This window comes from Takifugu rubripes, chromosome 2, assembly GCF_901000725.2.
Source record: "Takifugu rubripes chromosome 2, fTakRub1.2, whole genome shotgun sequence".
Lineage (NCBI taxonomy): Eukaryota > Metazoa > Chordata > Actinopteri > Tetraodontiformes > Tetraodontidae > Takifugu > Takifugu rubripes.
This window is the reverse complement of record NC_042286.1, coordinates 14056980-14081000: the sequence shown is the minus strand read 5'-3', so window position 1 is coordinate 14081000 and position 24021 is coordinate 14056980. Positions and strand designations below refer to the sequence as shown.

The following is a 24021-nucleotide window of genomic DNA, read 5'->3' as shown; positions in this document are numbered from 1 at the left end:
CAAAATGATAAATTGGACTGTTAATCTTTTCATTTTCCTTGTGAAATTTCATATTAATAAGGTTAAAATATCCCAGTCAACCCCATCATTTCATTATTCTTGATTGAAATCAAGTTATCAACTCTTTGACTCTCAATAGTGAGGCTCCGCCACCGGGTCTGTCTTGGATTCAAGGGTTAACCTGGGTAAAAGGGTCGTTGACTCAGGTGGCGGATCATTGGATCGGATGCACATTAGAGAATCATGACCCTTGAGGAGACACATCTGAGGGTGTCCTCCTCTGAAGGAGGTTGTTGAACATCAAAAAGCTGTAAAAGTTAACCAGTACTAGTGGCGTGTGTATATTCAGCGTGTATGTGCGCAGTAGCAATACAAGATTGCATAATAGTAGGTTGCTTTATGATCAAATCCCCTTGGCCTTGATTTTTGGAAGATCAAGGGTCGAAGTCAGATCTTTTAATCCCCATATTTGCTCTTTGATGGTGTTTCCTCTTTGTCTCTTTAGTTCTCTACGCCATGTTTGGCTCTTGACAACAAAAGGAAGTTGTAAACAAGTTATAATCACAACTTTGTCCCGCATACCGTCGAGGAAACGTACACGTGCCTCGCGTCGTTCGTTTTCTCAGGTATAGACACAGGATTTTTATTTATAACGGAATAGTGGAATCACAGAAGCTTCTGGGGTCTTGCTACAGGTCCCTGAGAGCTGACCTCAGGTCACGAGGAAGAGCCATCGTACACCCATCGTATTGTACCGCCACCTGGGCGTCGTCTCGTTCCGCTGATTAATTCTTTGTGTTCACCCTCTATTCCATGTTTGGTCTGAGTCCTCTCAGATGTCCCTCAAGGACTCTCAGTCTCACATGACCCCCGACAATTTCAAATGCTTTTATTTTCCTTTTGCAGCGGACACAAACATAAGCACTGTGACAAAGTACCCACAGTGATTCTGATTACAACAACCCCCTCAAAACTAGTACATGGAAATATGAGACTTAAACGACTTGACTGATTTCACACCAACAATTCGGACAAAGCAGTTAAAACAAACATTTGTAAACGAAGTGGAAACTCGCTTCTCTTCCTTTGTTCGTTTATTTGATTTTTGACTCAATAATTTTCGTCAAGTTTATTGTTTCTTTTGATTTGATTTCCCGTCAGGTCCAGAATAAACCGGAAATGATCGGGCTCGTTGATCGCTCAGCTTCCGGGTGCAGATCGGGCAGCGCCTCCTCCTCGGTGACTGTAGCGTGGCAACGCAGTTTTGTCCCTCGCGGTTTCCCGTAGCGCAACAGACCTCCACATACCAAAACTACCCAGTGATTTAAATACCCGACGTGGCTGAGAGACACATTGCGTAAAGTTCAGAGACGTTTACTGGTGTAATTGTTTTAATGTCTGGATCGCGACAAACTGCCACGTTAGTGTAGTTTGTCCTCTTTTATGGGCCCCTCGGTCGTGTTTGTGGGCCGTTATCTGTTTGCGCACTTCCTGTCAACACATTTCCCTCCTCGGCCTGTTTGCACTCTTACAGCTGCCTTTTCCTTTATTTTGGGGCCATCAGCTGATTAATCCGAGAGAACCTGGGGAGGCGGACAGATCATAAGAGAAAATGTCTCGAAATCAAGTGGTTTATGGGGTTTTTTTGGTTGTTTTTATTTTTACAATTCAAAACAGGAACATGCATCTCTTAAATCCTAAAACACACTCAAACCGCTACCAATAAGAACTTCTTAAAATCAAAAGAATCGCTTAATAGTGAGTTATTTTTTGTAGTATTTACACTTTTTCTTCAAATTCAACACTAAATCCTCTTTAAAATTATCAGCACATAAAAGGAAAGCTAATGATTTAAGTGCTCTAAAGCACTAACCCTTAAACATTAAGAAGTAAACGTCAAGCTAAAATATACTGTAATTTCATGTTATGCTCACACCCATAATTCCATCTGAAATATTTCCTTTATCCAAAGCAGAAGCAATCGGAAATGCAATGAATACCTAAGACTATTTCATAGGAAAAAAAAAACAAACAATAAATTATGCCACTTCTGGGTCTGAAATTGTAGTTAAAGCTTCCCAGAAAAACAACAAACACATTTCTGTAGTCCTGCATTAAAAATTTAAATGATTAGCTGTCAGAATTAAAATCATCCAGGCGTGTAGGTGGTGATGCAGCAGCTCCAGGGGAATCAGTCCTTCACAATTTCATCATTTTAGACCTTAATTTGATTGTCGTGATCAAGAGCAAAAAACAAAACCTGATGTTTGTCAGTTTGAAACAACTGTAAAAATCGATGAAAAACCCTTCAAGAGAAAAGGGAAATTCTCCCTCCTGGTAAATCAGACTAAGGCACAAAGGACTACCTGCAGTATGTCTAAGTTTGGCAAATCAGAATCCCAGTCCAACGGGTTATGGCCCAGAACTGTTCAGCACCGGGCAGACTAACAGGGAAATGCAGGGAATGCATTTTTTTCTTTGCTTTTTGTAAACGTTATGAGCAGTCAGGTGCACAGGTTAAAGCTCTGCCTATTTATACTCGCGCTGAAATGAAATGCGCAGATTAAAAACCAAGTGAAGTCAACCCGGGCTCAGACCAAAGGTCTGCAGCTCTGCAACCTCTGGATCTGCTGTTGCATCACATCTTCTCTCTGCCCCCCCACCCCCACACGAGGACGGGGCTTCATTTGTTCACGCTTTCCTTTCTCCCTCCTGCCGCCGACTCCTTCTTCTTGCCCGGGGCTGCTGCCGCCGTCCTCTGGGCGTGTTCTTTTGGTGCGTGTTGTGCGGCGGGGGCTGCAGAGCCGGAGGATTTTGAGGGCTGTGTGGGCTTTGAGGTAGAGTTGGAAGGATGTCGCCGACGCCTCCCGTCCTCTCCAGCTGAAGATGAGTGACACCTCCTCCTGCCTCCTTCCTCTCCCATCGGGGGCTGCAGACGGGGGGGGGGGGGGGGGGGGGGGGGGTGTCAGAGTGCGCTGTAACTGTAATTTAGTGGATAAAAGGGCTCCATAACCACAGTACACTCACCACCACCCTGAAGTCCTCCAGGTTCTTGAACTGGCGGAGGTGTTCCTGCAGCTTTGGGTCGATGGGCTGGTTCTTCATCCTGGAATACTTCAGGAAGGCCCAAAACTTCTCCAGCCCGTAGAGCTGACCTGGACGGAGGAGGAACCAGCATATATGATCACAGGTTCTGCTGAATTATTGAAACAGCTGCTCATGACTCCTCAAGTAGAAAACCTGGGAGGGTAACGGGGGTCGGACACATTTAGTCGACGCTCTTTTAGCCCAAGACTAAAATAGCTGCAGGCTGAATCATCTCGTCTGCTCTGCTGGGTCACTCAGTGCCTTGACAGGGTGTTTCTAGTTGCTCAGCTTTACAGTGGAATCTTGGAGAACAATGCCTTCATTCATGCTAAAGCCTTTCTCATCCATCTATATTTGTGTGCAACTGCACGAGGGAGAATGTTCTGGTTCTGACCTGCTGGAACACCTACAAGGGGCCACGGCCGAGTTTCCATTCATTATTTACCTTTCTCAAAGTCTTTGAGGGTCTCCTCTTGAAAGTCCTTGAACAGATCTAACCTGAATCTCTTCTCCAAACCGTAGCTGTAGAATCTGAACAGACACTCCAGCCCGTACCTGTAGGGGGGGGTAAAAACAGACACTTAGACCCTGAGGGGTAATTCAGTTGAGGGTGGTGTCTCGGTTGACAGGAGAGCAACATTTCACAGCGTTGACTGGCTTCACCCTCCCTGAACCGGGCAGATCAGTCTGCTGGGTTGTGGCTGATCCAGGTTAACGAGACCTGCTGCAGTTCTAGAGTTCTAACTTTATCTGCTAACACGCCATGAGTGTCGCTCCCTTCCAGAGGCGTGGAAATGCCTCCGACTTCACAGCCTGTCCCTCCGAGTCGGACCTGCCGCTGCTATTTAAAGACTCTTTTACACTAAATTCCGTCGGCAGGGTAAACTGATCTTTGAGACAGACGCCGGCGTGAAGCTGCCCCAGTGTGGCGTCCAACATGAAGTCACCGCTCACGTGTCCCGGCCGGCTGCAGCCATGATGGCGACACACAAATCCTCCTCTCAGACTTGGAGCTCCAACAGCTTCTGGGAACTGATGGATATTCAAATTTTCCAGATCGTTGTGATAATTAGAAGAGTTAAAAGCTGGGAGGATCGTGCCACTACGAAGGTCAGAAACAATCCAAAAGCTCCGCTCTTTCTCATCAACAACGGAGCAGAACCTTAAAAAGCTCATCAGGAACTGCTCTGACCCACCTGTTGTTTTCCTTGGCGTCCTCCACGGCGCACTGTTTGAACTCCTCGTACATCCTCCTGTTGAAGTTGTCCCTCAGGAAGAACGACCAGAACCGGAAGAGGGTGTTCATCTCCTGAGACTGGCCGATGCCGCACCGCTTCCTCTCTGGAACACAGAATTTCCATAAGGAAAATGCACACACACAACTTCTTCTCCCGAGTGTGACCAGCGTTTGGTTTAAGCACCGTTGAGGCACCGTCGGCGGTACTTGTGGTACCCCTGCTGGGTGAAGCCGTTGTCCTTCAGCATCTCGTGGGACGGATGCCAGAACTTGGGCAAGGACTGGGGGGTGCAGCCGTAACCTCCTGATAGCGGAGCTCCCTCTGACGGGGAGGCGTTGGAGCTGCTGTAAGGAGGACAAGGAGAAACCTCAACACCTAAAGGCATCGCTGCGTTTACATCCAAACATCCGGACGACCCGCGGGCGGACCTGATGGACGCGGAGCGCGGTCGGTGTTCCCGTGAGTCCATCACCCAGCCGATGTGGGCTTCCTGAGGAGGATTCAGACTGTGGCTGGTTTTCTTCTTCCTCAGCATCTGGACCACAGGAAAGAACAGTCAGAGGGAACTTAGAGGCTCGTCAGCGACTATCACAGGGACTCAGCTCGCAGGTCCAGGCAGGCCTGGAATAATCCGACAGTTTCCTGCCAACAGGTTTAGAGACGAGGACACCGATTCCATCCTGCACCTGCGTGTCGCCTCACCTGTCCGTCGAGGGTTCTGCACTCCTTCATGACGGGGTAAAAACGCGGCGTCTTGTTGGGGTCCTGGCGTCCAGGTGTGCGAGGTGTCCTGGGAGTCCGAGGTTGGCGGCTGTGTGGTGACTCTGGCACCGATGTCGGTAGCGAATGGGCCATTTCTGTCCCGCTGTCGACTGCATGATTTTGATACGTCAGTGAGCTTCGGTCCGACCAGTTTTAACAAAAGCTGAACTAAAACCTCACAGCTCTTATATATGAGAGCTCTATTCTCTTCTACATATTCTCAACCATGGAGCTCTGAGGAGTCAATCCCACCTGGCATCGGGAGAGCTGGCACTTCCTGGTTGTGGTCAACAGGCACTTTCGGGGTGAGGGTCTCAAACTCATCCTGACTGATGACGTTAAGCTTCTTGAAGTTCTCCGCGTCCTGTTGGAGAACACAAAGAATGTCAACAAGAAAGAGGTTGGGCTTCATTTTGTTCATCAAGACATTCATATTATTCAAGTCTGTCACATTAAAAAGTAAAACTGAGGTTCTACTGAATTAAGTGAGATTATTGTGAGCGTGGGTATTAATAAACGACCAATAACTGATGGTCAAGCACAATCCTCATCTTTGTTTTGCAGTGCTGACTGATAACGGTGCGTCAGCCTGGTCAAACAGCTGATGCACCAGCAGCTGCACACAGGCAGGAATCGTGTAACACGTAGCAGATGTGAGGTGTACTTTAATCTTTAACACGTCGAGTGGCCTTGGGGTGGGTGGGTGGGTGGGTGTGTGTGTGTGTGTGTGTGTGTCTGTGTGCAAGTGTCCAGCCGTGGCATTTCCCACACGGCTTAACCTTTGAACCCCAAAAAAATCAGCTGAACATGGTGAAAACGGAGGAGAATAAAAAGGAATGTCTTCCCCCTCAGTCAACACAGCACAGCTCAGCACGGATCTGCCGGGCTCGTGCGCACGTTCTGGAGCCACTTGCACATAACGACCCAGCATTATATTCACCTCCCAGACTTCTATGCAAACATCCTGTGTGTAGAAGGCCGACCCTGAAGCTTTTTACCGTTATTCATAGACCAGATCAGTCGTCGGCAGCTGTCTGACACATATTTTAGCTGCAGGCTCAGACAGTGGAAGATTATTTTTTTGTGCTCCACCACCGTGAGAGATTTAACAGCTCAGTCAGGATGGATTTATGTCAAAGTTGTCAGGGGCAGGAGAGCACTGAAGGGGCCTCTGAAACCAGAACATCCATTCTCCACATAACAGGTCTAGGTTTAAGGGACTGTGGTAAAAAAAAAAAGAAGCAATTTTCTGAGATGTTTCAGCTACAGAAGTGACTCCTGAGCAGGTAACAGGGGTTCCTGCTAACGCGTGTTGGTGTAAATTATCCTTAGCTAATGCCTGGGCAGAATACTTGCAAATGCTCAATAAACCTCATATATTTGTAGGTACAATCTGACACTGGTGCGAGGAGGAAAATGGGGGGAATCCTCCCAACTCAGAAGAACATATTGGACCCTGCCTGTTTTTACCTTGGTACATTCCATCTGTTCCATTCCCTTCCACAGGTCCTGCTCATAGTAGTACAGCCCATCGTTGATAGCTTTGGCCAAGTCTGTAGTGATCTTGGCGCGGGACTCGTGGTTGCCCGTCCGATCGCCACTGGGGTGCTTTCGCATATAGGGAGGGGTCTGGGTGACGATGAGGATCTTGTTGACGTCCTGGTCATCCAGCTCATAGTCCGAGTCGTCCTCATCGGACCAGTCTGTGAACTTGTTTTTCCTGGGGGCCATCTGCTCCATCTCTTCGTCGAACATGAAGTCCAGTTCTTCCTGGTCAGGCTCAGTGGGCGGCAGCACCGGGTGGCTTTTTGCAGGGGCGTCGCTACGATCCTAAATCATACACACGGTAAAAACTTTAAGAAATGATTCTTTTAACAACCATGCTCGCAAAAACACAACTCCTATGGATTTTTGACGACAGAGGAGATAAGATGAGGATAAGATGAGGTAAGATAAAGGAGGAAAGGAACAAGTATTTTAGCTGGGAACAGGAAGTACTCAACTGTAGGGAGGAGGTCAGTTTGGAGGGCTGAGGGAGGAGAGGAGCTGAGAACACAGGCGTCGTCACTGACACACTGCCAGGCGACAGGTGGGAATGGAGACAAGAAGAGCAGGAAGAATCAGGTAAAGGAGGTGAGAGGAGCATGACGGGACCACGGCGCACATCTGTACCTTCGTCTGTCGGTGGCGCTTTTTCCACTTGTATCCAGGCATCGGGGTCAGGTTGAGGGGCGGCGTTGTCGGTGATGGGGAGCGACCCCTTGCTGTCCTGAGGCTCCTCAGGCTCAGGAGACTTTGTCACAGGTGATGAAGCTAAAAGAGCAACAATGACGCACTGTCACCTTATATTTGAGTGAAAACTCAGATTTCTGTAGTAGATTATCATTAATAAGCACATGGATGAACAATGAATTTAATATATTGTGAAGCTCTAAGAAGAAAAAAAAAAGTGTATTTTAATTAGTTATTTCATTAAAACCTAAAGATTGAGGCCAAATGTAGAGTAATAAACCCACAGATCTTGTGTTATAACCACATTTTCCATTAAAAACCAGCAGAGTTCATCTTTATTCCACCCTAAAGACCAAAGGTTTGTGTTGGTGAGCACTGACCGGAGTTTATGGAGCCGAGCGTCTGTCGGGGGACAAACTCGGGACAGTTGATGAGCTGGGAGAAGTCAGTCCGAGGGGAGCCGATGATGGATGGGGTGGGAATGGGCCAGCGTTCCGGGTCGACTTTACAGCGGATCTTATCGTCCACCAGCTCCACCTCTTTGCTGCTCTTAAGAGCCTAGAGCACAGAAATGATTCAGTCTAAATCCCAGGACAATGGCAACACCTGACGGAGGGTGGCGAGCACCTCCACGATGATGTTGATGTCCATGGTGAGGGCCTGAACTCTGTGGAAGCTGGCGATGAGCGAGATGGGGAGGAAGCCCTGGGCGTCCATCTTTCTCCTCAGGAAGAAGTCACGCTCCAAATTGTGGAGGCTGAAGTAGTATTCACTGCAGGAGCGAAGGATGAACACAAGACAGACGTGACGAAACAGCCCTGAGGGAGTTTCTGATGATTATGACGATATTTGTTCGACAATTTCATGAATGAACACCACACGGTACAAGAGAAATTAAGTTCTCCAAATCTTTCTGCTGCCTAAATGTCAAACGTTCTGCCCGGAAAACAAAATCTGAAGCTGAAAAGGCTCCCCACCCTGTCAGACCATTTAAAGTCACACACGCGCACACACACACACACGCACACACACACACACACACACACGGCTCTGCCTGCAGGCCATGGGTCGCTCTTTCTTGTAGAGTCACGCTGGCTGACTGAGCAGCGTGAAAAAAGAGACGTGAGAGAAGATGACAAGAATGTCCGCTCTTCCTCCACTCGCCCATCCTCCCTCCCAAATATTTTCTATTATTTCTCCCCCCAGACCCCCCCCCACACACACACACACTCCCATCTGTGGCCCTCCACTATATTTAGGAGCCTACTTTACCCTCCACCCACCAGTCTACAGCCCAAACTGTCATTCAGTAGGTGAACTGCGCCCCCTGCAGGACAGACATCCCAACTTCATGAGTTCAGATCTAAAACGTGTCACAAAAAGAAACTGATAAATCTGATTCGACATTTACACCAAGGGGGTCAACACCTGACTGGAACCCTACAAACGGAGAGGCCAGTACTCACATCTGTCGTTTGATGTACTCCTTCAGAAGCTTTTCATCCACAGTGTACATCTGGACCTTGCTGCCATCGTCATAGTAATAAACCATGTTGTTACCGAACTCTGAGGACCCCTGAGCAGAACCGTCGGACTGAGCGTCTCGGAAACTCTGACTGTATTCGTAATGACCTGCAAGAGCCGGGAAGCACTTTCACAACTCGACATCCATCCAGAGTTTCTCCGGGAATAAGAATGGAAGGCCTACCTCGTCCACGACCTCTCCCGCGCCCGCGCCCTTTTCCTCTCCCTCGAACACCTCCTCGGACGTCCCCCTCACTCCGGATGCTGGGGCCATCGCTCCCAAACTCGTGATTCTCTCGTCTCCAACCTAAAAGTAGGATTTTTAAGTGAACCCCGGTGGCGTACACATTTAGATAACCACAGAAGCCTTTAGCGCGCAGCACAAGGGTTCTTTAGGCCGGTTAGTCCCTGCATCGAATCAGCAAACAAAGCGTTCAGAATCGGGAGAGGTGACGAGAGCAGGTGGTGCGGAAACATGGAGCGGAGGTAAAAGCAGAAAAACAGAGCACTTACTCCTGCTGCTATCATGCACCCTGTTATTATGGAGTGTGTGGTTGGGCGACGTGGGGTCAACCGAGTCCCCGCCCGGCTCTGTGTCCGTCTTGTTGCCGCCATCCCGAGATCCTTCTTCCAGCGGCAGAGAAACCCACTTACGTTTGTTACCTGGCGATGGTTGCACACCGAAAACACAGCTTCAAGAGTTTTGTTCCACTGCAGTTTAAAAGGATGAGCTGATCAATCTGGACTGTCTCGGGAGGCAGCTGGGTTTGAGCCTAAAGCCACCCGTGCGCTACTGTAAAGACCGGTCAGGTGACAGAAGATCTGGAGGGTGACGCCTGAACGCCAAGGACAACGCATATAAACGCCGCCCTTATTACATGTTATTACTCCTGCACCTTAATGCACGAGCCGACCTACTGGCAGCATACAGACATGAGAGGAGTGGATGTGCGGAGCTGCCGGTACAACTGGTGCAGCAGCAGTGACTTACTGAGAGATGTGCACGTGTATAAACGCCTAGAGGACCAGCGAACCGGTGCAACAACCATGATTGTCAGAGCTGAGCATGCACCAAACAGAAACTGCACAACATGCGCTCTCTGCAATCACGCAGTGACAACACACACACCTCCACGTTTAGTGATTAGGGCGACGTGAGATTGGATCGGGAAGCTTCTCGGGAGTGGACATAAACCACAGCTCGCTCTCACCTCCACGCTTCTTGAGGGCGGCGCTCTTGGCGTCCTGCCCCAGCTTCGCCTGCCTGTCCTTGGGCAGCTCTCCCGGAGCGGCGGGCTGAGCCTCCTGGTTCTCTTTGCTCTCGCCGCCATCGTGGCTGCTTTCCGACTTCCTCTCCCTCCTCTTGTCCTTCTCTCTGCGGGAGGGAGGAGGCGGCTTCTTCGCAGTGTTGTTGATGACATTTTGCTGCTGCTGGAATATTTGGGTGAGAATACTTAATGAGTGAAGACTCATCAGGTTTTTAGAGGAAGATTCTGATGTACTCGACTATTTCATTTTAAATTCCTTCGCTCGTCGTGAACTTGTTACAGGGATCAGTTTGAGGGTGTTTCCATCAACTTTCAAGTAGAAACTAGACCCTTAATGGCTCCTGTGAGCCAACCAAAATTAGACCAAGTTGAACACAACTGTTCAGGGTTCAATCCGGACCAGTTGTTGAGGTCTTTACGGCGCCATCTAGTGAGCAGAAACCACAACAGCATCGAGGACGTGAAGGGAAGTCTAAGAACCAGTGTTCCAGGGAATACCTCCCACTCAGGTCTACTTTGGATCAGTATAATAGTGGAGAATTAAACTTAAATGCTATTTTTAATGTATAACATGCACTATGAAATCTCAGTACCTGGTAGCAACGTTAGGAAAGGTACACCTGATATAAATAAGGTTAGTAATTCAATGTACTAAACGGATTTTATTTTGCTTTCAAGTGTATCAGAATGACAACGTCTGGTCCGGCTCCGCGCTGCGTCTTCCTCCTGTCTTTATCTAACCGTGGACCAGCGTTTGGGTCACGGTTCTGAGTGTGGCGGCTCATATGTTTGTGCTACCTCTTTGGCGAGTTCTCCCGGTGTCGGCCAGTTTGTGATATCGCTGAAGTCACCGGACTGTGAAGGGCGAGAAACAGCAAACTGTCAATATTCAGATTCTGGTCAGAGAAAAAAAAAGCAGCTGTGGAAGAAAAGAAGGGTCAATGTTCTGATTGTGGAGAAACAGCAAACATGGAGGCCCGTTCACATTCCACCAACGCAAATGGGGCAAATTTGGATAGTCTGATACGAGATCAAGGTCAGACGGAGGAGGCCCACTAAACCAAACTCAAGAGTTTAACATCCCGAACCGTAACTAGAGCGGATATTTTGAATACAGCTGCACAACTACAGCTCCAGAAAAGCTGCCCTGAGCAAATTATCGTTAATCCGTCACAATTAAATGAGTTATCAACAACTTTTACTGCCACATCGTCAGGTATCTTGTGATATTACCCCACCTGCAGGTCAATTGTGGGAAACCAACCTGAACCTATGAACACGTGTGTCCAGAAGCAACTCAGAGGTGATAGCCAAAATGGAAATGAGTGGATGTGTACACATTATAATGGACACGCTATAATTATCGTGCAAATATTATACAGGGGAGCAGCAGCGGGCTAAAGGAGAGCCAACACGCTGTCACCAGGTTCTGAACATGTGATCTTTTAAATGTGCAAAATGTGTTGCAAAAATGAAGGAAAAGGTTGAATTTTAAGCAGCTAATCACAAAACTCTGAAGCAAATGTGCCACTGAGACGATAAAGAAACAAAGTCTAAAAAATGCAGAAGCAGCACCAGTCTGCTTATTTCTCGGCCTCGGGTCACATGACTACTCACTGACGTGAGTTACCAGTAGCTCTGACACCTCTTTATCTTTCACCCCCAAAATAATGTTCCACCGTTTCTCTCCCTTTAAAACCAACAATCACCGTTGGAGTGGAAAAAGCAAATAAAGCAGCCAAATGGGCCTAAACAAACCTGAGCGGGCGGCAGGTGTTAGTTTCCCATCCTTCGTGACCCATAGCTGGCAGCAGTGGTTTAACACGCCTTCAGCGCAAAAAGCTAACGAGACGCTTCGTTACGAGGGGAGAAACGGCCAACGTGATCGACTAAAAACCACCTTAAAGTGAAGGAAATGGCCCCAGAGTTTGGACTTGTGGTGTTCTGTGCTCCTACAGACGTGTGTGTGTCCCCGTGTACCGCTGACGCCAATAATAATGATGACAATAATAACAGTGCGTTACCTTGCTGGACTTCCTGGTTCTGGGCTTGCTGGCACGGACGACCTTCAGAGCGTTTTGTTGATCTGCAGACACCGAATGGATTAGTGACACCGACATGTTTACATGCAGCAGAGGACGACCAAATCCAACAGTTTGGACTGTTGGGCCGCCTGAACGCTGAGGGCACCAGCGCGGAGGCGGCTCAGCGGGAAGCGCTAACGTCGGGCCCAATCTTTGACTTCTAGGCTGCCGCTCTGTCTCCGCTCCAGCACTGAGCGACTCAACTAGTCGAGGGCGTGTTGCATGCAGCTAGTTGCAGGTTGCAGCTCTGCAGGCTGGGAGGGGCTCACTGCAGCCCGAGGATCCCTATCGCCCAGCAGGGGATGGTCCTCTTGATAAGGGGAGGACACGTGAATGGGTGTATGCCTGGTTGAGCCCCGCACGTCTACCCACAGCGACGGTCTTACAGTAATGCTGTAAAACGATACCTACGCTACCGTCAAATATAGCTCCGTCTGCCTGCTCGCTCTGAGATTTGACACACTTTCACAAGTTAACTTCAGGCACTTTGAAACGAAACGGGACACCTGTTCAATTTTAAACTGTTCTCTTGGAATTGAATGAAAGCAGAGAAATGCGTGTCTCTTATATTTTTGGAAATGTTCCCCCTCATTATTGGGCCTGGTAGCCAAGTTGGGAGTAAAATTAACACCAAACACAACATACAGATTTTGTAAAATCATTGTGCGAGCATTAGCATGACACTTGGATAAGTCTCTTCCAGCTAATTGCAGTGTGTCTTTCCAACATACAAGCCCAAAGTTTCTGGACTCGGCTCACATTTGGGCTCCGAGGAGTGACAGTGTTGCAAGTGGTGGGAGGACCTGCAGGCAGGGAGGCCATTGGACGTGCAAAACGTGTCTTTACGGCAGCAGCAGCAGCAGTTAGCCTGCCTGTCTTAGCCCGATCGCCGCGACATTGCTGCCAAATTCAGCCCGATCGCGGCTCCCCGTGCTGCCTCCAGCTTCTGCCAGCCGTAGCAGGCTGTCACCGGCTTCTGCACCGCGGTGAAGCAGCCGGCCAGCGACGAGATTCCGGGGCAAAAAGAAGTAGCAGTTGTCAGCAATCAACACGTGGTGCCGCGGAGCGATCCGAGCGGAGAGGGGGATGGGACAGATATGCCTCCCCAAACACCTCCCGTCTGCACTGACAAGCACGGCCAAACATGTCATTCAGCCCCGAAATGAGCAAACTAAGGTGGGAGCGATCCGTGCGGTGGGGATTTATAAGGTTTGCCCGCAGTAAAGCTGTCAAAAGTGCTGCCAGCGCGTCCCGAGACGCGGCGACTTCACCCATTAATCAAGACAATCTGCCTCACGAGTGGGCTTTAAAATGCTCTCACCTCTCTCCTGGACGTTGATGTTGCTGCTCGGGACTCTTCCTGTCGTCCTCTTCGTCCAGGGGTTCACTTTTGGTGGGGGGGCTTCAACAACTTTCCTCTTCACCGCCTCAACAGCCGAGTCAGCATTGTCGCTTTGGTCATTCTCTTTATCGTTTTCATTTGAACTCTTGTGCATGTCTGTCGAATCGAGGCTCGTCTCTGAGCTGGTGCCATCCGATAGTTGTTTCTCGGAGCCTTTGGAGCCCTTTTCGCCCGCTTCTTGGTGCAGGAGAGACCCCTCCGACTTGTTGTGGCTCCTCTCCGCCGCTGCGCTCGAGCTGGCCGCTGTCAAACCCGAGTCAACCTGACTGCTCTCAACCTCTGCGGACATTCTGCTAGTTTCCTAACAGCGCACAGTGGCAAATCCAGCGTTGTTGTTTGGTCCTGACTCTCTTATCACAGAGAAATTTTGTTAAAAGTTCGGAGGGCGACCACATCCACAACTTGTGGTAAACAACTTTTGGGCTGGACCTCGCTAGCCAGCTAGCCAAGTAGCTTCTGACGCTAACAGTTAGCTAGCTAGCGAACGTGCAGTATTCGACGAGCTAAATTTAAACGTTTTCGGATCCAAGCGAGCGTTTCATATCAGGGCGCAGTTACCTCGGTCTCCGTAGACGCTCAACATGTAAGAAACAAGCACCGAACCAGTTCACCTGCGGCTTTCTGGAACTTTTTAAAGCAGCAGTGGAGCGACCTCCGCGGCGTCTGACTCGGGGTTCAACTCCACGCTACAGCGCTGAGCTCGTGCAGCCAGCTGCTCGTGCCTGTAAACAGTGACGGTGCTGCCCCTGGCGGCCACGAGGCGCATCGCCGTACATCAGCGGTCTTCTCTGAAACATTTGAGCTTCACTAAAACTCAAATGTCACCAACAAGTCGCATTAAATGCCAACGTGGTGAAAATAGAGTGTACGTGTTATTATTTTGGTTATAAATGTCTTTTTTATGACAGCATAAGGCATGAAATAAATCAAGGATGGAGCTTTAGCTTGTTTTAAGAGCTGAATAACATCAGTCATTAACGAGTAAAAAGGAAAAGTTTATTACAGCCAAGAAAAATGAGTGTTACTGGAACACATAATAATAAAAGAGATACATCATCAGATACATATATAACCTATTCCCTTAAACCCAAATCTCAACTATAGGTATTTAATGTATTTAACGTATTTAATGGCTGAAAGGTCAGATGCTCGGGTCCCTTCACCTTGAAGTGGAAACAATCTCCTGCACAGAAGCTGAATTTGATCATCTCAATTTGATCAAAAAAATCTCTGTAACTTTAAAGCAACACTAAAATGTGAATAAACCATTTTAATCCTGCAGGTTTAAAAGCAGCTCAACTGGAATTTACAGTTTATCTCACCAGCTCCTCCAGTTCTGAGGACCTTTCTGCCGCTCAAAGGAGGATCAAGCAGATTACCAGATTATCACATTAGGTAGAGGAAATATGAAACCCCGTTGACATGTCCCCTTCAGCACTTGGATCCCTGTACCTTTACAGAAATTGAGGTAAAACGCTGGTGAATGATGAATATGCCGGTTATTTTACTGAACAGCGACTCGAGTCCTGAGACTCTGCAACCAGCAGCTGTCAGCGAGGGAAATGATGAAAGTATTCACTCTTTTCTGCAGCGCTGAGGAAAGAAACAGTGAACAGGAAACAGGAAAAAGCTCCACAATACTCTTAGATCTGAGGCAACGTGGCCACGGGATTAGTTCCCCAGAATAACCTAATCAGTGACTAAATAGTATCGGAATCATGGAACAGGAAGGAAAGCCCCGTATTTTAACGTGGAATGTGATGCCAGTCTGGACGGAGCCTCAGCTGGCAGCCGGGTTCCAACGATCAGAACCTGGATCATTCTGAGGCAGGTTCTTGGGTTTTCTTGTCTTGGCTGCCTCCATGAACCTGACCGAAGGGATGTTTGCTCAAACATCCAGCTGAAAAGGTCTCAGGGCCAAATTTCCTGACATGACCCGAGCGGCGTGGAGCAGGGCGTGACTGTGATCCAACACTGCTCCACAGATCTTCATCCTCCTGTTGGAACAGTCTCTTCTCACTCTAGAAGGTTTCAGGAATTCACTCCACACATTTCGAAACAAGGCAGGGAACGGATCTGTAAGGAAATGTAAGATGGATCACGAGCTAAACACCAACAGGCTCGACTACACTGGAGGTTTTCTCTTGTGTGTTTTTTAGCTGCAAGCTCTCTTGGACAGAGTTTATGCTCGACAAATACAGGCAAAGTGTGTTGAAGCGCAAACACAAGCAAATATTCCACCGCTGCTTCACTTCCTTACAAAATATGTGGAAAGAAGCCAACGATGTCGACAGCAGCTATGCACAGCTGACCTTTCACCTCTGAACGCCACAATTTCTGGACGAACAGGACGATCAGCTGTTTGGTGGAACAGAAATGTCTCATTTTTATGTGTGGACAGAAGAAGATGAAAGAGGTGATGATGGACATCAAAGCACAAAGTGGAGTTAATGTTGTGATGCCGACGATGACCTCGCTGCTGTAGATCTGGATTCACAGGAGCTCCAGAACTGGTGTATCAGACCCAGCTGATCAGAACTGACCTGAGAACCACAGGAGAGATACTGACAGAAAATTAGAGGTTAAATTCACCCGAGAAGCATCCTAAAGCCTTAATACGCAGCCTGAGAGAGCAAAGATGAGTCAGATGATACAGATGCATCTAACAAATGGCATTAAAATAAATCAGAACCAACTCTGAGCGTCTGTGTAAAACAGCTGCAACAGAGCAGCACGCCGCCCTCCAAACCATAATCATCTGCAATAAGGACAGATTAACCCTATCTGTGAACTTTGTGGTCACTAGTGACTCCCTGGCTGATTAAGGAAGTAACAGTTGTCACACTAAAACCTCTTGATTTGTGCTTAAGCTGCTCATATAGTTAGAGTTGACAAGAATAAGCTCTCATTTTACGTGACATTTGTCCTCATATTGAAGCTCCATTAACCCACCTGCCATGCAGATGTAGGTAAATGTTGCAGTATTTCTATGAGAGTATTCCGGTCTATCCTCCATTTTGCTCTTTTTCTGATCTAATTGACTAAGTGAGTTGAGGATTTCTGAAGTGGAACTCGGATTAAAACAGGATTCTGCTTCACCTTTGGGGGTCCAGGGGCTTTTAAATGTCCTGCAGGGGGTTACTGCCATGACGTCATTATTGGGGGTCACATGTATTGACCTCAGGTGTGCGTGTATGTGCGTGTATGCGCGCGCGGGTGAGTATGTGTGCGCTTTCTTCTCCGTGACTTTTTCACAATGGCTCCTACGGAAGGTAAACAAATGGGCGCTGTGGCGGTGTTCGGTAAAAACATGAAAAATGTGATTAAAAAACGCAAATTAAAGCAAGAAATATGCCCGGGCAGAAGAGGAAATATAACGTACGCTTCAACCCTGTAAGTATAAACTTTAATAGATTACATTGTACTTGTGAATGATGGCTGAATAGAGTGGATGCCACAAGCTAGCAAATGCTAATAGCTAGCTGGGCTACCTGCTGCACCTGTTGCGTTTTGGGAAATCGGTATTTTCCACTTTGAATATATTATTAAATATTTCAGTCCCTATTTCCACGGAAGGTGAACCAGCATCTGGTGATACATCAAAAACAATTTGATCCAATACATTTTAAAATTAGTACCTGTCAAACTGTTATTGTGTTTGTTTTAAATGTATATCTGCTCTGGCACCAACACCGGTCATTTCCCCTCGCGCTCAAATGAATCCTTTAGTCGGTATAAATAGTGAATCTCTTAATTTAAAAAAACAAAACAAAATGGACGTGTTCAATCGACGGCAACCGTGATTTGTTATTTACCTTTGAATGTTCTAAACGCTTTCACGCCGGGTGGCTGTAGTTTACTGGTGTTCGTGAACGCAGCAGGTGAACTTGTGCTTGTTGTCAGGGTCGCATTAAGAAGATGATGCAGAAGGATGCAGAGGTTGGGAGGATTGCGATGGCCGTGCCTGTCATCATCTGTATCCTTCACATTCACCTGGTCATACAGGAAAGGACACCTCTTCCTAAATGGACACATGATGCAGATGAGGCCGGGGGAGTAAATGATTTAGCATAATTAACAGAACCTGAAGGGGGTCAGAGGTCTTTTGGTTGTTTAGGTTTTATGAATGAAGCGTTTGACCCCCTGACCTGTGATGACCAGCTCGAGCTCTGGAAATATTCCTGAAGTGCCTGCTGACCAAAACCTGCATGATAACAGAGTCAAAGCTCAGCACTACTGTGTCTGTGGCTCATATGTAAGTATATCTGAGCTGTGGACACCTCACACTACCCTGTGTTTTACTCTTAATCTTTGTTTCTCATTTGTGTACTTCTGGTGTGACCTGCTGCATGTGGAAGTTTGCGTCTGGTAGTAGTTTTTTTTTTATCATCACAGTATATTTTTAGTCAAGTGATGTTTGCATTTGTGTGTTTTTAAGAGGAGGAACTAGCCGCAGGCAGAAAGTCAAAGCTTCTGAGAAATGTGCAGACAGTTGATGTCTAAGGTTATGCTGCTGTTTAGGAAGCAGTGCATCGAGTCAGAGAAGCTGTTCGACTTCCTCAAAGACCTGGTGGATCAAGCCACATCTACGGCAAGCAAGAAGGACAACAGAGGCGTGAGCGTGTGGCCAATATACAGGTACGGAGCATTTGGGAGGTTAAAATACCGCACACATCAGGGACTCCAATGCACAACTTTGGATTTGAAAAGCAACTTTGTTTCCCTTTTCACTGGCTGTTACAAATAATTTAGCAAGCAAATAAATGGACCGATATTTTCTTGATTTCAGGCCCGGCCGGCGTGAAACTTCTGTCAAAAAGCCAGTTGATGAAATGGCGCCACGGCCAAGATCGGATTCCTTGGACAACGACAACTCCTCCAGTGTGCGTACAGCCAAAAGCCAACATTTCTATTTCTACACTTGCTTTAATCCTTTGGTGACGTAAATGCACATTTTAAAAAGACTTTGACTATTAAATATATAAATGTTACAACAGCGACCCCACGAGGTGCAGGTAGGAAACACGTCAGACACTCTTACTCTTCTTACATTTCAACATACATCGATTATAATTATGTGTAAAATATGAAATAGACCAAAAGAAACAATAAAGAAAATAAATACCGAGCTTCTGAATCTGTTCCAGGAGCCGGAGCTCTACATCTGCTGCTAACGGAGAACTTTCAACCAGCCTGCAGCTACGGTCAATTTCAGTTTTGTTTAGAAAAAAAGTGTTTGTTGAACATTTACAGGACACCATTTGGTGGAAATTTAAGTTATATTTTAGGCTTTTTCCTTGTTTTGACAGATGTTGGACATTGTGTGTTTACAGCAACTGCTAGAATGTGAATGATGACAATGATAAAATCCTAATTTGCATAATTGAATATCATTTGGCTCTAATTTTGTTTGTTGGACAATTTAAGGTGTTTAAAACCACCTCTGCATTTGCCCACAAACGGTAGTTTTGAAACCTGTAAATAACCCTTTTAAAGATGCACCTTTATGGAACAGTCAAGATATAAAGAATTGAACCTTTTTGATTGATAAATTTAATGTGCTGTTACATGATGTGCACACGCCAAATAAAAACAAGCATACAGGGGTTTGGTTTCCTCCAAACTACTCGTCTTTTTTACATGACTGAAATGTGAAGCATAGAAGCATTTTTGTCCCAAAAAGTAACTCTGAACCAGCAAAACCACATGTTGAGTTGCTACGTCAGCTACCTGCAGACAGAATCAAAACTAAAATTTGAACTGAACTGATCCCCCTGCAGAGATGAACGTGTATTAAAAACAGGTGAACGTACGATTGAGGCGATGAAACTTCAGAATTCAAGTCCAAACGTAGCTGTAACGCTGAAATGAAACATGCATGTAGACCTAAAACAGCTTCACGACAGTTACATTACAATTAGACTAAATAAAACCATTATATTCAGAACATTTTCTTCTCCAAATAACTGACCCAACATGTCAATACTTGCAGTAATTACATATTTATGGAGAGGAGGTTTAACACATCTGTGGCTTTATTTGATCTGTTTTCCATCCAAAAGGCACAAACCTCTCGCTCCTCCTTTCAAACACCTCCGGGCTTAAATACGGTGCTCAATTAAAACATTTACACAGCCGATGGACCAAAGTTCATCTGTTTTTTCTCTTCCTCTAAGTTGCAGTATGAGATTACAGCAGGATGTTGTGTGTTGGACCGATGAAAAGACATTAAAAGAAAAACTGGGAAAAAACCAAAACAGGACAGTACTCGATCTTCAGAGCAGCCGCGCCCCAAAGCCAAAAGTCTGTTTGATAGCCTCAAAGTAGTATCTCTTCCAGCCTTCCTTAGTCCGCTCCTCCTCGTTTTCCGGGACGCCTCGGTACTCCACCTTCAGCTCCGTCGCACTGCTCAGGTCCACAAAGGTCATGGAGACGGTTGCGTAATGCTCTGGAACCAGCACAGAGCAGCGGTTTAAGGATCCGGAGCGGGAGAATGCATTTACAACTTAAATCTGGACTTGTGAAAACAGGGAACGCTGCGTTTAGATGGTTCCTGTTCCTTTTTTTTAATTCATCTTCCATCTCAGGTAATTACAGCTTTAAGTTAAAATATCACATTATGGAAACATCCTGCTGAATGTGAGCAGAGCTGAAAGTATTAAAAACTGCTGAAGCCGCTCGTTCACTCACCACTGGGCCAGTTGTTGTACCTCCACTTCATAACGATCTTCTCATCAAATACCTGGATGGACGAGACAAGACGTTACAAAGGGCATCCACCTCACCCGATGGGCAGAACATCTGGAATAACACAACATCTCGTGCGATTTTATGCTTCCGCAGGTCGGCCAACCTCACCAGGTCTGTAAAAACGCCAAGAACATTCCCGTCTAGCAGACGAAACCTTCCCCCTCTTGTTCCGTCCACTGATGCTGGAGCTTTTGTGAATGCCTGGACCATCTGTACGTGACACAAACACATCTGTTAATCAATTATTCCAATTTATCACTGATGCCATAAATAACCCCCCCTGGTGGCCGGATGTGGAATTAATCCATTTTGCTAAAAGAGGAGAGCTTTATGAGGTAGAAACGGATCCAGAAGGAATGGACGAACTGAAGCCCACCTCCTGGTTGAGGAAGACCCTGAAGAGGTCTGCTGGCGAGGTGAGGAACTTGTCCTTCAGGGTGAATTTACAGGTGGGGATCTTGACCCCGGTGTTGACCGGAGCAGCCGTGCTGCTGGAGGATGAAATCTGATCAAAACAAGCACAAGAGCATCTGGTGAGTCCTGCTGCTTCGCTGCACGGACGACCATTTAAGGACGTCAGAGAGCCCGAAATGTGGCCGATGGCTGGAGGAGGTTGTCAGCACCAACCTGCGTTTTATCCATCTTGGCTTTGGACTGCGAGGTGGCCTGAGGCTTGGCCACACCGTTGGCCGTCGGCAGGATCATTCCCTGTGTGAACTCTGAGCGAACATTAGATGTAGATTAAAACCAACTTTGTAGGCAAATGCGATCACTGATTGGAAGAGTCGAGCAGAAACCGGACACCTGTTTTCAAGAAGCCGACGTAGCTTCCCAGGGCTTCACGGACCCTGTCGGCTCCTTTCGTCTTCATCAGCGCCGTCAGCGGTGTGTCAGGTTCATCTTTATTCAGCGCTACAGAGATCTGAAGAGAGCGGAAGGACACGTTTAAACTTCTCTCATCCCGACCTGTCAAACAGTCCAGTGAAACTCACATCAAGGTCCTCCATGTCGTTCTCATCGGACAGGTTGGGAACTTCCACAGTTCCTTTATATTTCACTCCTGTTTTTGACTGTCCTGTAAAACAGAAAGTTATATAAGTTATAACAGTGATTAAACCATGTCAACAAAAAGGGAGAAAGCTGAAACTCTCCTCACCAGTCCAGGTGGCCTTCAGGTTCCATTCATAAAAAAAAATAAGTTTGCCTTTGCGGTTGTTAATCGAGGCTTCTCCCTCCACTTTGCTGACTTCTGTCACCTCACAACAGCCCTCCTCATTCTCCACTTTCAGGCCAAGCATCAGGGATTTTAACTTTTCTGACGACCAATTTGTCGCATCTCGTTCGGTCCTTCAAAGGAAAAGACACCGCATGACTTCAGTTTCAATTTGTTCTTAAAATATTGTGTAATGCAACTTGGTTAATCTTTAAAGTTTTACTGCTGATACCAAAGACCGACGCAAAATAAGTAAAACTGCATTTTGAGCAGTTATAATAGTTTCACCAACTGTGAGGGGATATTAATTTCCCTTAAAAGTGTATTATTACACCCAACAGAGATAGCTTCTGGATTATATTGTTTTTGTTCTTATGTTGGCTTTAACAATATAGATGTAAGAAGTTATATAATTCATGTCTAAGGATTTGCATGCATCCAAAGCATAAATATTAGACTGTTATGGTCAACGTGCAAACTGGCGTCTAAAAGCAGTTTTGTCACTATAGAAGCAAACTGGACTAATATGAATCGTCTAAATGTCTAATGCCCATAAGGTTGCTCAGAAATGTGAAGTATTTACAATGTTAATAGGCATAATACCATCCGTTCGTGTCAGAGAGATCAATATTCTTGTCTGATACGAGTCAGGCTATTTTGAGGGAATGAGTTTGTTTTTCATCACATCGAATCAAGCATCTATTAGTTTAATTATTCGTTTTATACCAAGCGTGGTAACGAAACACGTGTGCATGTATTAGTGTTACTATCTCGGGCAGCGAGCTGACTGTATGGATATGAGGCTACAGTAGCATTAGCATGCTAAAGGCTAAGCTAAGTTAAAGCCAGTAGGGTTCACTTCTGCCAATCTCTAATCATGATTTAGTAACGAGCCAACGGAAGAGTTGGCGGAGGCAACATTGCACACCAAGTTGTCAGACAATTACGCACAATAACGAAGAGACAACTCAAGAACGACAGGTGTGTGCTGAGAAAAGGAGCTAAACATGTTGCGTTAGCATTATTGGGCTAGTTAGCGGTTTGGCCTTTCATCAAATCTCACCAGTGCCAATTGTTGACATTCGTCGCATCCGCTCTTTCCTCAACAATCCAGCGAGGATCTCCTTCCCCCCACTTGGCCATTTAACCAAAATATTGTTTCACAAGTTTTAACGCGTGCGGTTGTAGAACGGGGGGCAGCGGTGGTTTCCGGTGACCGGCCGGTGCACGTTGTTTCTAGAACCCTCCAACGGTTCCTGCATTTATCCGCCGTGCGCAGAAATTGCTAGAAGCGGAACCTTATAGAACGACAGTACCGACCCGGAAGCTATTTCTTGACGGATCCGTGCACGTCCGGGTAGAAATGCGGTCCCACAAAAGAATAAACATCAAACCGGAGGCTTTCTGAATAAAGAAATCTCAACAAATGAGTTTAAATGTCAGTTGTTTGAATATAAATGTGAAATTATATCAAAAGTGGAAGTTAGTGGAAGTGAAAAGATGGATCGTCAAGCTTTGATTTAATCGGCGCTCCTGAACTGACGTGATAACTTGATCCATGTGAGCAAAGCCTACGGGTTAGGAGCAACCAGCAAATATGACAATCGAAGGAGACCCTTGATCCTCCAGGGATTGAGGTCCAAAGGGGCATAATGCAACCTAATCTAGCCGACTATCCAACCGTATCACTGCTGCTCCTTGTGCTCTAATTCCGGTAACATTGAACCGCAGCCTTGGACTTCCTGCTCACCTCAGCGGGGACAAAACCTTGATTGGGTCCTCTTGTTAATGCGCTTTGACGGATACCCCACCGAGGTTTCCCCCTGGAAAAACCCACGTCACTAAACAAGGAGGGGAGAAACCTGCGGAAGCAACAGGGAGCATTTAAGAAAAGGTGGAAAAAGCAGGATGCAGCGTAAATCAGGTTGTCCAGGGACTGTCCACCACAGTTGGAAGGAGCTTTGCTTCTGTTTCCTTTCAGGCTAAAGCCTCAAAACATGTTTATCAGTCCAAAGTCTCTGTAACTCAGATTATAACCTTTAATAGATCCTTTATAGGAACCCTTTCAGTGCGTTCCTATTTATTGTGAACTTCACTGGAAGCACAACTAAGCAGGATGTACCAAGCAGAAACTGACAATAATCAGGCATAAAGCCAAGTTACAGATGTTGTAACAATAATGTTGATTAGCAGCAGCTAGTTTTGTTGAAATGTGTTCAACACTCCAAAACAGTGCAGGCACAAAACGACACATTTTTGAGGAAATGAGTACAAGAGTTGTATAATTAAAGGATAATATGCTGCAAAGTGGCATCTGAGTTACGCACACACAGAATGTGGGATAATAGTGTAATAGAACATGGAACAGACCAGTTTCAGTTCAACTAAAGGTACCAACAGAAATAGCATCAATCCTCAGCTTAAACCAGACAAACCTGAGATGGTCCTGATTTAAACTCCG

At 46.6% G+C, this 24021-nt stretch overlaps 3 protein-coding genes across 5 annotated transcripts; 1 reads left to right on the top strand and 2 right to left on the bottom strand.

Annotated features, from left to right (window-relative positions):
• Window positions 1-1631: 1631 nt before the first annotated feature.
• Window positions 1632-14307, bottom strand: larp1b (La ribonucleoprotein 1B). Its single transcript, XM_029832736.1, has 20 exons — window positions 13517-14307; window positions 12136-12197; window positions 10910-10966; window positions 10055-10274; window positions 9357-9506; window positions 9028-9150; window positions 8786-8951; window positions 7947-8091; window positions 7700-7877; window positions 7252-7400; window positions 7091-7162; window positions 6558-6917; window positions 5340-5451; window positions 5028-5197; window positions 4754-4860; window positions 4509-4669; window positions 4284-4428; window positions 3533-3642; window positions 3028-3155; window positions 1632-2929 (listed from the first exon to the last, which is right to left on the bottom strand). The coding sequence occupies exons 1-20, from the start codon at window positions 13884-13886 to the stop codon at window positions 2684-2686; spliced, it is 3231 nt and encodes a 1076-aa protein (XP_029688596.1). The 5' UTR covers window positions 13887-14307; the 3' UTR covers window positions 1632-2683.
• A 2513-nt stretch (window positions 14308-16820) lies between these two features.
• Window positions 16821-19203, top strand: LOC105418992 (dr1-associated corepressor). 2 transcript variants are annotated; one of them, XM_011620240.2, is made up of 6 exons: window positions 16821-16990; window positions 17501-17573; window positions 17759-17852; window positions 18119-18235; window positions 18387-18480; window positions 18745-19203. In XM_011620240.2, the coding sequence occupies exons 1-6, from the start codon at window positions 16949-16951 to the stop codon at window positions 18769-18771; spliced, it is 447 nt and encodes a 148-aa protein (XP_011618542.1). In that variant the 5' UTR covers window positions 16821-16948; the 3' UTR covers window positions 18772-19203. The 2 variants fall into 2 exon arrangements, with proteins under 2 accessions (XP_011618542.1, XP_011618538.1); XM_011620236.2 differs by having other exon boundaries at window positions 18387-19203.
• Window positions 19141-23421, bottom strand: ahsa1b (AHA1, activator of heat shock protein ATPase homolog 1b). Of its 2 annotated transcripts, none has more exons than XM_029828493.1 (9): window positions 23311-23421; window positions 21504-21694; window positions 21340-21422; window positions 21152-21269; window positions 20975-21066; window positions 20724-20852; window positions 20456-20557; window positions 20288-20339; window positions 19141-20045 (listed from the first exon to the last, which is right to left on the bottom strand). In XM_029828493.1, exons 2-9 carry the CDS (start codon window positions 21643-21645, stop codon window positions 19873-19875), a joined length of 891 nt encoding a protein of 296 aa, XP_029684353.1. In that variant the 5' UTR covers window positions 21646-21694; window positions 23311-23421; the 3' UTR covers window positions 19141-19872. The 2 variants fall into 2 exon arrangements, with proteins under 2 accessions (XP_029684353.1, XP_003962903.1); XM_003962854.3 differs by lacking the exon at window positions 23311-23421 and adding an exon at window positions 22624-22860.
• Between the last annotated feature and the right edge of the window lie 600 nt (window positions 23422-24021).